Source organism: Ailuropoda melanoleuca, chromosome 1 (assembly GCF_002007445.2).
Source record: "Ailuropoda melanoleuca isolate Jingjing chromosome 1, ASM200744v2, whole genome shotgun sequence".
Classification (NCBI taxonomy): Eukaryota; Metazoa; Chordata; class Mammalia; order Carnivora; family Ursidae; genus Ailuropoda; species Ailuropoda melanoleuca.
The window spans coordinates 157,005,072-157,017,797 of NC_048218.1; the positions used below are offsets into that span (position 1 = coordinate 157,005,072).

General features: G+C 35.1%; 1 protein-coding gene across 27 annotated transcripts in view; it reads left to right on the plus strand.

Annotated features, from left to right (window-relative positions):
* HDAC9 (histone deacetylase 9) overlaps positions 1-12,726 on the plus strand; it is a 974,909-nt gene that overhangs the window by 271,788 nt on the left and 690,395 nt on the right. For 3 of the 27 annotated variants that reach the window (XR_004627984.1, XR_004627978.1, XM_034668837.1), the window contains exon 1: positions 10,009-10,041. The exons of 13 other annotated variants lie outside the window; for them this stretch is intronic. Coding sequence is in view for 8 of the 14 variants with exons in the window: in XM_034668837.1 (XP_034524728.1) it covers positions 10,011-10,041 (31 nt within the window). In the remaining 6 variants the exon portion in view is untranslated. Of the gene's footprint in view, positions 1-83; positions 135-9,992; positions 10,042-12,726 lie in introns of those variants that run through there. 11 more of the 27 variants (XM_034668929.1, XM_034668931.1, XM_034668930.1 and 8 more) reach the window with 8 other exon arrangements.

Sequence of the window (12,726 nt, forward strand, 5' to 3'; positions counted from 1 at the left end):
GATTTCATAGTAAGTTAGAGATTCCTTGCCAGGAAATGAGGTATAAGTGCCACATTTGCAACGCTACTTCTCTTGAAATCCAGGTGAAACTGAAGGAGCTTTGAAAGAAACACATGAAAACCTGAACTCTTGAGGTAACTTCTTTACTAATTATTGACATTTTTAAGCTTTGCCTCGAAATTTCATTTGTTTTGGAAAAAAATTTATAATGTAGTTTTTCTGGCATATAAGACATGCTAGCTTTTAAAGAGAAAATAGTAAACTTATACTTGTGAACCTCTGATTTTTTTTTGTGGTTGATACTTGATATTTTTAGAAATATGAAAAGCACTCCATAATTGAATACTTAACCTGAATACTTCCCTAAAAATGGCAGATATTAGTTGATTAGTACTATAAAATTTTTAAAGCACAAAAATTATTTAAAATTAAGTGGATTAAAATGTGACTAGTTCTGTGTTAGATTTGAATGAATCTTTATTCGCTGAACTATTTTCTCTCTCTGTATTATATATATAGTAATAATATATATAGTTAATAATGTATTAATATGTAAAATCCCTATTATGTATATTTATATAACTATATATAAACATACAATATTTTATCTTTATAACAAAATTGTTATAAACATAATTTGTTATGTTTATTTATATATTTGTCATATAAATTTATTTAAACTTAAAATATATTTTATATAAAGATATTTATTTATAACATAAATATATAATATTGTATATTTATATATTTACTTATATTATACCCTAAATCTCTCTCTCTATTTCTTGCCCCTGTGGCATATGTTATAGGAGACAGCAGTGTTGCAAGGAAAGAGGATGGGCATTGAAGTTAGACAGGCTTACCTGGTTTTGAGTTTTCATTTTCCACTTACTAGCTGTGTAGCCTTGAATAAGATCACTTAACCTCGCAGGGGTTTATTTTCCTCTTCTGTAAAATGAGTATGGTAAAATCTACTTTCTAACATTGTTTGCAAGAATAAAGCAAATTGTTTATATAATGGGCTTGGTGTGTAGCAAGCTATCCGTAAATTGTCCCTTCCCTTTCTATTTAGCCAGGCCCCCACACGGGTCGTGCAGATGGGACCTTGCACTGGCACGTACTGAGGGACAAGTGGTTGCTATAATCCCACCTGGCCTCCTATTCATCAGCCTCAAGCCCTGGTGTGGAGCTGCTTTCACACTGCCTGGCTGGTGGAGGCCTGGCCCTGGAGATCCCGGGAAGTGAGAATCTAAAGTCTATGACTGAATCCTGCCTGGCCTTAACCAGCTGTATGACCGTAATTGTGCCACTTAACCACTGTATATCCATTCGCTCATATAGACAAAGGGCATTATTTGTCCTCCATTGCCAACCTGATGTCATTTTTTCTGAAGATGAAATAAAATAATGCCCATGAAGAAATAACTATAAAAAGAATTTATCATGTGAGTGTCTGTGTAACACAGTTTATTTCTTATTCAGAATAGGCAGGATCATAAAAAATGCTTTGATTATTGACATTGAGAGGCATTATTTAGTAAGGTGGGTACTTTTTTTAAAAAAAAGGCCCAGGGATCTTTGTGACTTCTCTGGCCCAGAGCTGCTGTGTGTGAAGAGCAAGCAAGGCTTAGGGATGAGCCCAAGGGGTAAGTGGTCTGAGAATTGAGGCTCTGGAAGGAGAGGTCACTATGGAAGGCAGTGATTAGAGCATGACATTGATGTTGCTGGGGCCAAATGACACGGTGCAGGAAGAGGTGCTCTGCTCAATCACAAATTGTATCACAGTAAGTTCAGTCTGGAAGTAGAATTACAGTTTCTCTTCTAAATATGATTTGAAATGTGTACATTTGTAATAATTCTGCATCTGAGACATAAATATTACCAAAAAATCATACTACACTGGTTCTCATGCCATAACTTTGACCCATAGAATGAATGCATACTTCTTCATGCTTCACACAGAGAATGCTCTGATTCATCGTCTTTGACATATTGCACACTCTGGCACCCTAAACTGATACATATTTCCACTTTTACTGTTGAATTATTGAATGAATTGTTACGTATTTCTTTTGCTATGGGATCCTAGAAGTCATGAAATAATTCTGGCATCATATTGACTCTAGCTTCTGGCTGTTAACCATAATGTTAATGTAATGTTCCCTTCCCTTTGCTTGATTTAAGAAAAAGCTATCAGGGATGCTGAGGCTAAGATCCAGTCAATTGTCTGGAAACTTAGGATGGGCCCACACTTTGCTCATCTCTGGCCTAGAATTTCTATTTTACAGTCACTCTAATTCATCAGTAATGCTTTCCCTCTTAAAATAATTGATATCCGGGGGCGCCAGGGTGGTTCAGATGGTTAAGTATCTGCCTTCGGTTCAGGTCATGATCTCAGGGTCCTGGGCTCGAACCTCACTTTGGGCTCCCAGCTCAGTGAGGAGCCTGCTTTTTCCCTCTCCCTCTGTCTCTCCCCCTGCTTGTGATCTCTCTGCCTTTCTCTCATAGAAATAAATAAAACCTTAAAAAAATGATAACCGTATTTTGCAGAGGTTTCCTTTAAAAATGAGCATTAGTTCATGTTGTAGGTGTTTTACTAGTCAGTAATATTTATTAATTATATCAACTCTTTATTCAATTAGGGAAATTTGAATTCACTTTTTTTTTTCTTCTAAGAATGGAAAATATACTCAGTGTCCACATATATGTATGATACTTATTTTGGTTGAAGTTTAAATATAATAAGGAATAATTTCAGTGTAACAAATCCTCTCATCTGAGTGAACGTGGTGAAGGAGTCTAGTATGATTTGAAATTTAAATATCAGCCTCCACAGTTCAGCATATTTTATTCTTTCAGTAAATCAGGCAGGCTACAGATATATATTGAGCAGCTATTCTGATCAATCTTTCGTGCTTCATCCTCCAAGGATAATAATGTAATAATGATTCATTGTTAAGGATGTCATTATATTTAAGTATTTTTAAAATCTAGTTATTCATATAAAGATAAGGATTTTGCTTTTTATTATTTCACCTTTTGTTCTTAAGATTTAAAGAAGAAACATGGTCCTTTGAATAGACAAGGGAACATGGAAGTGGTTCGATTTTACAAGTTGAAAAATACTTAACTTTCATTCCAGAAAACCTAAAGGAGGTCTCAGATATCTCAGTAGGTGGAACAAAACTAGTATATCTGGAGACTTGAAAAAACGGAGGGACCTAATAGCTAAATTAGGTGCCACTCTTTGCCTAGTGATCTCATACTGATTGCACTCAGGGACTAGCAAATATGACTGGATGATTTAGTGCAGATTTAGGAAAATATAAAAGATACTATTAAAGTAACTAAGAGGTGAAAAGTCAAAGGAATTTCAACGGTATGAATGTCAGAGCAAATATAAATGTAATTTTTAGCATAAACACAAATGCCTCAGTAAAATTTCTGACAGAATAAATCATTTAGTGTGTATATAGATATATATTTATGTTGGTATGTGTATATTATATATGTGTGTTTACATATAATACATTTACCAAACTATGTATTTATTTTTATATGTGTTTAGAAAATATATTTATTTTATTTTTTCATTGCTGATCATATTACAGTATCCTGTTTTCATAATAATGCCAGATAAAAATACCTAAGAGTGGATTAAATTCACATTAAGAATAATTAGGGAAAAAAGATCCTAACCGCAGATAGTCAAGTTTTAGTAATCTAATCTTTTTTCCTGTGGGTGTTTACCTGAGTAAAGTGAATTTTATATTTATCCATATCTAACATAGATATATATTTATTTATGCATATGTGTTTATATGTATATAAATATGTTTATGTCTATGCATAGTCTCTATTTTGGAGTAAACATATGAATTTTGTAAAAGCAGCGCTCATACCAAAACAAAACAAAATGGCTTTATTTCAATATGTTTGAGCAATTGAAGCGATAAAGCAGATACCAAAGGAACTTGTTTTTATTAAACGACATCTGTATTGTTTTTAGTAGAACTAAATATGGAAAGCCTTCTCTTAATTCAATTTTATCTAAAACTGTAATTGGTTATCTGATCTATGGGCACATCAGTTTTATTCAAACACCAAAGTAAAACTGCAGCTTATTTTTTGAAAGATTTATATCTAAAAATCATTATTCTTACTACACATAGGGATCTGAGTTTTTAGTTGAAGTGCAGTTATTGAAATTTATAACTTCGTAACTCATAAATGACTTCTCTCTTTAGTAATGGGATCCTTCTTTTTTTTTTTTTTTATAATCACCACTCAAAAATTTTGTTCTCTGAATAATAGAAGATGCACTTAAGAGAATGAATCTAACAGCTACATTATTTTTAGTATGTTACTAATAAGCTTATATTGATTCTTAGATAAGTATAGATTGAAATTGTAACTATATTGTCTTACATTAGAGGTTGTCATTTGGTTTCTAGCATTTCTTTCAATAGAGCAAACAATTAAGTTTGCCAATGTAGCAAATAGGCCTCAAATTCATATATACTGGAGAAATAAGTTTTTGTTTTGTCTTGCAACAAGAAACCTGCTGATTTTGTGAGCAACTTCTTAGGGAAATTAATACTAGTTTTTCATGGATCCTTAAACATTCTGCACTGTTATGGCTCTCGGTGGCCTTCTCTTTAATCAGAAATTAAAGTAAGTTAGGTAGGGCATCAGGTAGCCCACCAGTTATGTTCTGTTGAACAGAGACACAAAAAATCTAACTTCACAATCAGTTTTTAAATTTTAAGATTAACCTTAAGTATGCAACTCTTTCCTGTCTTAGTTTCAAAGCCTGTCACAAGGTTACTGAGTTTTTTTCAGCATTTAGTTTTCTGTTTCACTGGGAGGAGTGTTGTCTTTGTTTATTGCGTGGTTGTTTCTGTGGGGCTCACAGCGGATTCTTGGAAATAATTATGGTGCCTTTCTTTCCTAACTCTCACCTATGGTTTGAACAGATCTAATTGAACAGATCCATTCCATATAGACTATGCTGAATTCCTAATGGATTGGTTCGTACTACTTGGAACACCCTTGGACTTGTATCTTGTTAGGACTCTTCACTAAGAAAGTCACCCAAAACTAGGATGATATCCCTCGTGCTTTTCCCCACCTGGAGTAGAATAAACAAAATAAGTCATTTTAATCTTGCTCTAAAACCAATTGAGTTCCTAAATAAAGTCTTTAATCCTTAAGTAAAATGAGACATTGAATTATGACAGAGGTGCCTGGCTGGCTCACTTGGAGGAGCAAGCACCTCTTGATATTGGGTTCGTGAGTTCAAGCCCCACGCTGGGTGTAGAGATTACTTAAATAAATAAACTTAAAAATAGATCAATTAATACATCCATAAATAAATTATGCCAGTTAATACAGATGCATCACATTTCCACTTTTTTAAGACAAAAGGCTCTCTCAGATTAGGTTTAAAACTAGCCTCTTTTTGGAGGACCTAAAACAGAAATGACACAGTATGTTTCTGTTTTTTAAAGATTGATTGATTTATTTATTTTAAAGAGAGAGAGAGCGCTGAATGTAGAGGCAGTGGAAGAGGGATTGAGAGTCCCAAGCCCACTCCTTGCTGAGTGTGGAGCCCAACATGGGGCTCAGTCCCATGACCCAGAGGTCACCACCTAAGCTGAAACCAAGAGTTGGGTGTTGAACAGACTGCCCCACCCAGGTGCTCCTGACACAGTATGCTTAAAATCAAATGATGGGTTAAAATGTATCAGCTAAGTACAGATAGGGAAATTGCTATAACAATTCCTAGACTGTAAGTCAGAAAAGCATTAAATGAAAAAAATCAACTTATTTTATATACTTTAAAGATACATCCACAGTGAAACCACAATTGTGAAATTTTATACACTGAAAATGAAAAAGCGGCAAATTAAATTGCATTGATTAAATCGCACTGTTTGCAGTTTGGAAATTCAGGATACCAAGGAAGAGACTAAGACATTATCTGCTATGGTTTGCCATAAACCTTGCTAAGGGTCCATGATTAAATAGAAGAGAGTTTGTCTGAACAGAGACGAAGGATGCACCCAATTACTACGGGGGTTTTCCTTTGCCAGGCCCTGGACTTCTCTTGGTTGGCACAGATCTGGTCCTCACAGATATAGAAAGGAAGGCTGAAGTCTTGCTCTGTTGGAATCTGTTTACACATGGGTTTTCATCACCATTCCAGAAATCACACTAACAATCTATAGGCTTCTCTAATAGGGGCTTTTTTTGGTTCTTATTTAAACACATGCACTGTTTGCAAAACTGCAACCTCATCTGGAGGGAAAGAGTGCTTAGTATCCCGGGGTCCCCCAAATATCTTTACTTCCAGCTCTGTGGTTCTACAAAGCTATTTCTTCATATTTATAAAGTAAAGCTTTTGAAAAAGAAGATTAACAATGTTGGAAACACAATTATTCTGGGTCTTTAACAAATGGTTTGGGAAAAGGCTTGGAGGAATTAATGTGGTTGAAGAAATATTTCAAACTGGAAAGAGCACAGTGTACATTGTCTTCACACAAAGTAATGAAGTAGAAATTCATAATGAAGCTTTAAATAAAAAATACTGGAGACAACAAAAGAAAACCACTTTTCTAAAAAAGAAAATCACTTTTCTAAATTTTTGGCTCAAAAAGGCAATCAAAAGAAAATAGTGGCAATGATGAGATCATATGTCAAAATGTATGGGATAGGATAAAATGAAAATTAATAAGCAAATTTCAGACCTATGTTTATTATTAAGAGAGAGTGAAAATAAACTACTCAATTTAAAAATTTAAGTGTATAATGTTATGAAAAGAATATGAAGGAAATAATTTTCAAAACAAAATACTGGTTAGAACTTAATTTAATAGAGCAGACAAGTTGAAGAGCACATTTTAGGAAAAATACACCCTGGTATTATGGGTCTTATTTCAGGATTTGGCAGTATGTTTAATATTAAAAAATATTTTAATGTTTTACGTGTTTTGGTTTGATTGTTTCATGTTTTTTGCCTCCGGTATATGCAGTCTTGGATAGTTCACAAAAAAATTTAAGGCCTTCTTATTAAAAGACATTAAATACAAACTTGTTTTTATATAAGTTTTATATACAAATTTGTGGATCTCTGAAGTTAAATACAGACTTGTGTGTGAGTGGTGTTTTTCTGGATAGTGTCAATCAATATCAGCATCTCAAGGTGGTCTGAAAACTCCCTACCCCCCAAAATTATTTTCACTGAAATAGTAAATCACCTCGATAGATCAAAGGAGAAAACCTCCATGGTAATCTTCTTTTAAGAAATCTCCCAAATGGAGTTCATATCCATTCTTTATTTCAAAACAAAACAAAAAAAAAGGAAAGAAAGAAAGAAAGAAAGAAAGAAACAATTTATAGTAAAATGTTTTCTTAACAGTAACAAGTTACTCCCAAGTTAATTTTTAAGCATCAGTCATATGTAATAGTGACCTACCACAGATTCTCAGTGAAGAACAAGAAAAATATCTACCCCCAGGTTCTAGCCAATGAACTAAGTTAGAACCAGGATTTTGAGATGTAACTCTTAGGAATATGAAGAGGGCAGTAACATTATATTGGGGGATTATTTCATTTCGAACAACGGTCATTCACCAAATATTTATTGAACATCTATCATGTGGCAAGCACTGCTCTAGGCACTGGAGATCAAGCTGTGTATATGGAGTATATCACCTAGAGTGATAAATGGGTGATGATAACAAAGAAGGAAGTGAGATTTTATTTTATTTATTTATTTATTTATTTATTTATTTATTTATTTATTTATTTTAAAGTAGGCTCCATGCCCCACGTGGAGCCCAGTGTGGGGCTTGAACTCACCACCCCGAGATCAAGACCTGATCTGAGCTCAGGAGTCAGATGCTTAACCTACTGAGCCACCCAGGCATCCCCCCACACACCTTTTTTTTTTTTTTTTAAGGAAAGGAGATTTTAGATAGTGATCTTATGAATTCAGATACGTCATTGCCTACATAGAAAGTCAGTGTATGAGTAGAAAAATTATTAGAAATAACATGGTTGTTAGTAAGTTAGGAGGATGTAAAATACATTGAGCAGTTTTAGAATAATCATATCGATTATGTAATGGACAAATATCTCCATTCACAATAGCAGGAAATCATTTAAAAAAGTATAGCGAAAACTTAACAAGAGTGCTGTACATTTAATGCAAAATCTGGATATGACTATGCATACATATGTATATGTATATCATGTATGAATATATATACATAAACATGTATTTTTCTAGTTGAGAGAATGCATGACAAAATAAATGGAGCAATTTAAGTTTCTGGCTAGAAAGACTCGTTGTACAGATGTCATTTATCTTCATGTTTTTTATAAATTTACTGTTACTATAATCCTAATGAAATTCTCTGGGACACTTGTAAAGAGAATATAACATTCATCTGGAGTAATAAACTTTAAAAAACAGCCATAAATAATTTGATTAAGAAGGGAAATAAAAGGGCACCTGGGCTACAAGATGTCAAAATGTATCATGAAGCTGCAATGGAACTGAGCTGAAAAACACAGCAGCCCATTAACTAGTGCAGGGATGGCACGTTTGCGGCACAGCTCTGGTCTCCTCCCATCCTCCTTGCCATGGCAGACATCCATCGCTGCGTGACCTGGGCACCCTTCCCTGCTGGGCCCGGACATGAGCTCAGAATACGCTAGACAGGCACTATTAGGCTTTCAAAGTTGCCACATGGGTTAAAACATTTTGGCACCCTGTTCAGGTATAGGATAAAAGAGGCATTTAAATTAGTAAAGAAAGGAAAGATTATTTCGGAAATGATTCTGGAAAAAACTGGCGAACTCTTTGGAAAAAAATAGAGTTAGTTTTTTACTTCACATTATATACTAAAATAAATTCCAGATGGATCAAAAGATTGAATGTAAAAAAAGAAAGCAGGAAAGAGCTTGAAGATAATATAGATATTTATCCTACATCAAAGCAAAGAAGTTCTTTTTAGCATGAAAGTGAAGGAAGAAATCAATAAAAGGATGGATAGATGAAATTATTGCAAACTTTCATTTCTCTCAAATCTTAAAAGTACTAGTTACAAAACATACTGGGCATGTTTTACAATATTTTTGTAAAATATTACTTGAAAATATGTATATATACAAACATATACTAAAAATTGAAACATATAAAACTATTTGTAGCCATTCATTTAAGATAGGAAGATTAAGGATAATTTTTAAAAACTTTTCTACAATAAACATGTATTCAAAAAGGAGTATGTGTCATTTAAGAAGGGAAATGTAGGAAATAAGTTTTTAAAAAATCTGATGTTTGATACTTCTTACATATATTATTTCTGAACTCCCATAATAGTCTCTTGAAATATGTAATAATATTCCACTTTTAAACATCAGGGACCTGAGGCTCAATGAGATTAAAGAAGTGTGCCACAATAAGTAAGGTAGGGGTGGCAAAGTTAGGATCCCAAGTGTGGGCTTGGGTGATCCTGTAGGGTGACCAACATCAGTTACGGATCTCTTTACTGCTTGATGTCAGAACTGGGGAGAAAGAAAGAAAAAAGATTAAGTTTAAATTCAGGACTGATCTTTCAATAGCAGAAAGGGACTTGTTTTTCTGTGCCTGTCTCTGATTCCTTCCATGTATCTCCCATTCAGTCCTTTGAGGGGATAATAAGATAAATGCAATTCTCCTACAGATGATGTTAGGCTTTCAGAGACAAAACATCAGGGATGAGAAAAAAGTAAGCCTTTTTGTTCTTATTTACCACTTGCAAATGTGAGTCTGTGCTTGAAGGTAGTTCTTTGATCCTTCTTTTTTTGGCCTACCAACTTATAAATTTTGTATTTGAGTCCTTCTGGCTGCAAAGAGTGTTAATGTTGAAAAAAAAAAAGGTTTATATCCTTATTACAGACATTCTGGAGACTCTAATTCTATGTATTATAGGCCTCTTGCTGCAAAAAGAGACCAAGTGATGGAATCAAATATATGCATTACAGCTCCAGGTAAGAAATGAGCACTCTCAAACGCAGAAGTATTTTGAGACTGTTAATTATGCTAGATAGGTGTATGTTCAATAACGTTTTCTTCTCTCTGCATGTGTACTTCTCAAATCCCATCATTTCCCTTTTGAAAAATGGCACCATAAGAAATGAATACATTTATGTTAGTATGCTAGTGAATGTAGCCGGTTTAGAGTTTAGGTCCCGCGTGTGTTAGTATACTAAAGTAAACTTGCATGTATTTTGGAAATATATCTTGTGTATGTCGCAACTGATGTTTTATTTCTCTCTGGCCTGAGTTTGGAGACTTTTCTCTTCTTTTCAGAGGGGAGTAGTATTTGAAAACCTCTAACTCCTAGAACAGATTTCAAATAGATTAAGGAATATAGTTATATTTAGGATCCCGTTCCTCTAGAACAATTTGCTGATGGCAGTTTTCTTCTAAGTTGGTTTTAGAAAATACTTCTAAACAGCACGATTGTGAATTTCACAGCCTCCCAACCTGCACAAACAAACCCAATACACTGAAGCCTCTGATTCTTTATTTTTAAGCACCGTTTATAACATTGCAGCCATTGTTGATATTCTCAAAGAGCTAGAGGAAAGAATTCCCTAGCACATGGCCTTTCAGTAAGCTCTTTGCCTCTTTCCAGACTTTTAGTAACTTTACCATTGCTTGTCTAAAAACAAGCCACAGTCCATCTAGCCCAAGGCTACATATCAAGCCACTTTTATTATTTAATGTATCCTTTGTTCCAGCAAAATTGTATCATTAAATATTCAGCTGATGATACTTATTCATTTTCTGTTTCTTTTGGTCATGATGATTTTGATTTCCTGGTTATCTTCCTTGTCCGTATCTCTGGTAAGATCCTATCTGCCTTAATGGCCCAGCTTAACTCATCAATGAAGCTTTCCCCTTATCACTAACTCCGAACTCCTAGAGATTGCTTGTTTGTACCTGTGACACCATACACTTGTGCAGACTCTGTAAGTTCTCCTGCACGCCCAGGTAAACTTTTGGCAGCCTTGTAATATGCTCTGAGCACCTGTAGCTTGTATCTGCAGTTCTCACATTTTTCTTTCTTTCTTTTTCTTTCTTTCTTTCTTTCTTTCTTTCTTTCTTTCTTTCTTTCTTTTTCTTCTTCTTCTTCTCCTTCCTTCCTTCCTTCCTTCCTTCCTTCCTTCCTTCCTTCCTTCGGGGGATCAGCAGAAGAAGAGGGAGGAGGAGAGAGAGAATCTTAAGCAGGGTCCAGGCCTAACACAGAGCCTAATGTGGGGCTCGATCTCACGACCCTGATATCATGACCTGAGCTGAAATCAAGAGTCAGACACTTAACCCCCTGAGCCAGGCAGGCGCCCCTCTTTCTTTCATTCCTAGAATTCCTCATTCCTCACCTCATTTGGATTCTATTTAACATTAACTGCAGGTTTACATCTTTAAATAGGATCTTATTGTCATTGAATCCCTTGCACTGGGAATCTCATTTTGTGATTTTTATTTTTAAATGGCCTCTAGGTGTTTGGCCCTGGGTATGTCACTTATATTTTTTGAGGCTAGAAAAACCTTGAGACCATAACTTGAGACCCAGGACACTCTCACCTTAGGCTGCCCTGCAGTATGCCTTACCTACTAGAAGAGAGAAATGAAACACCTAAAAGAATATCCCATTTAACATTGTAGTGTCTAAAGTGGAGCCTAGTTAGGGGAACCAAAGTGACCTATTGCAATGAAGTCACAGCTGGAGAAGAGAATGTTCAGTCTCTTCAGCTTCAAGCAATTTGTTCCCACTCGTATTCAGTCCCCAGAGTGAAGAAGATTCTGGATTGCCTTCTTTAGCCTTTTCAGCTCTTTTACTGAGTTCTACTCATGGAATTTAGTACTAGTCTTTTGGGACACACCACGTGGTCACATCCATTCTCTGCCTTTGGCCGAGATGTCCCTCACGGATCCTCTCCATTTAGCAGTCTCACCCAATTCTTCCCTTCCCCTTAATCCAGCAGTTGTCAGTCTTCTCATGTCTTTGCACCCCTCTTGTGTTTGGCCTTTTATGGAGATTGTTAGTCTCTGATCTGTCTATTTGTGCTGATAGATAAGGAATGGTGACCCTCAGCTTTTGAGGCTAGAAGACCTAAAGAGGAAGAGTGTATCTCCAGCTCAAGAGAGTCTGTCTCTATCTTTGCTTCTAAAGATCTGTTTTTATAACCTTAACCTTTTCTGTGTTTTGGTGTGGGATGGGTCTGTGACATGGGATGCCCTGTGACATCCTTTCTGTTTGTAACGATGCTTGCTCTACTCATGTTTATATGTCCAGCCAGGACCTAGTGAGAAGTCTTGCACATAGAAGGTGCTCAGTTAAATGCTGAATTCATAATCCTGCCCATTTTTTAAAAATTCCCACTTCTTATTCTCTTCTATAATAGAATCTTAGCACAATTAAAGCCTTTTTCTAAATTGCCTGTGTTGTATTTCTCAGTCAAAAGCTTGCAGAGAATATTTTAAACAGTTGTCGTGTGGGCTTTTCCTGAAATGCCATGTCACTCCAAAAGTGATACTCTGCTATTTTGACTACTTGTAGAAAATGAGGAAGGAGGTAGGCTGAACAGAGAGAAATTCCAACTGAAATAGTACTCCTAGCCAAGCCAATGGTGTAGGAACATTGCTTATCTTTAGACTTTTGGAAATAA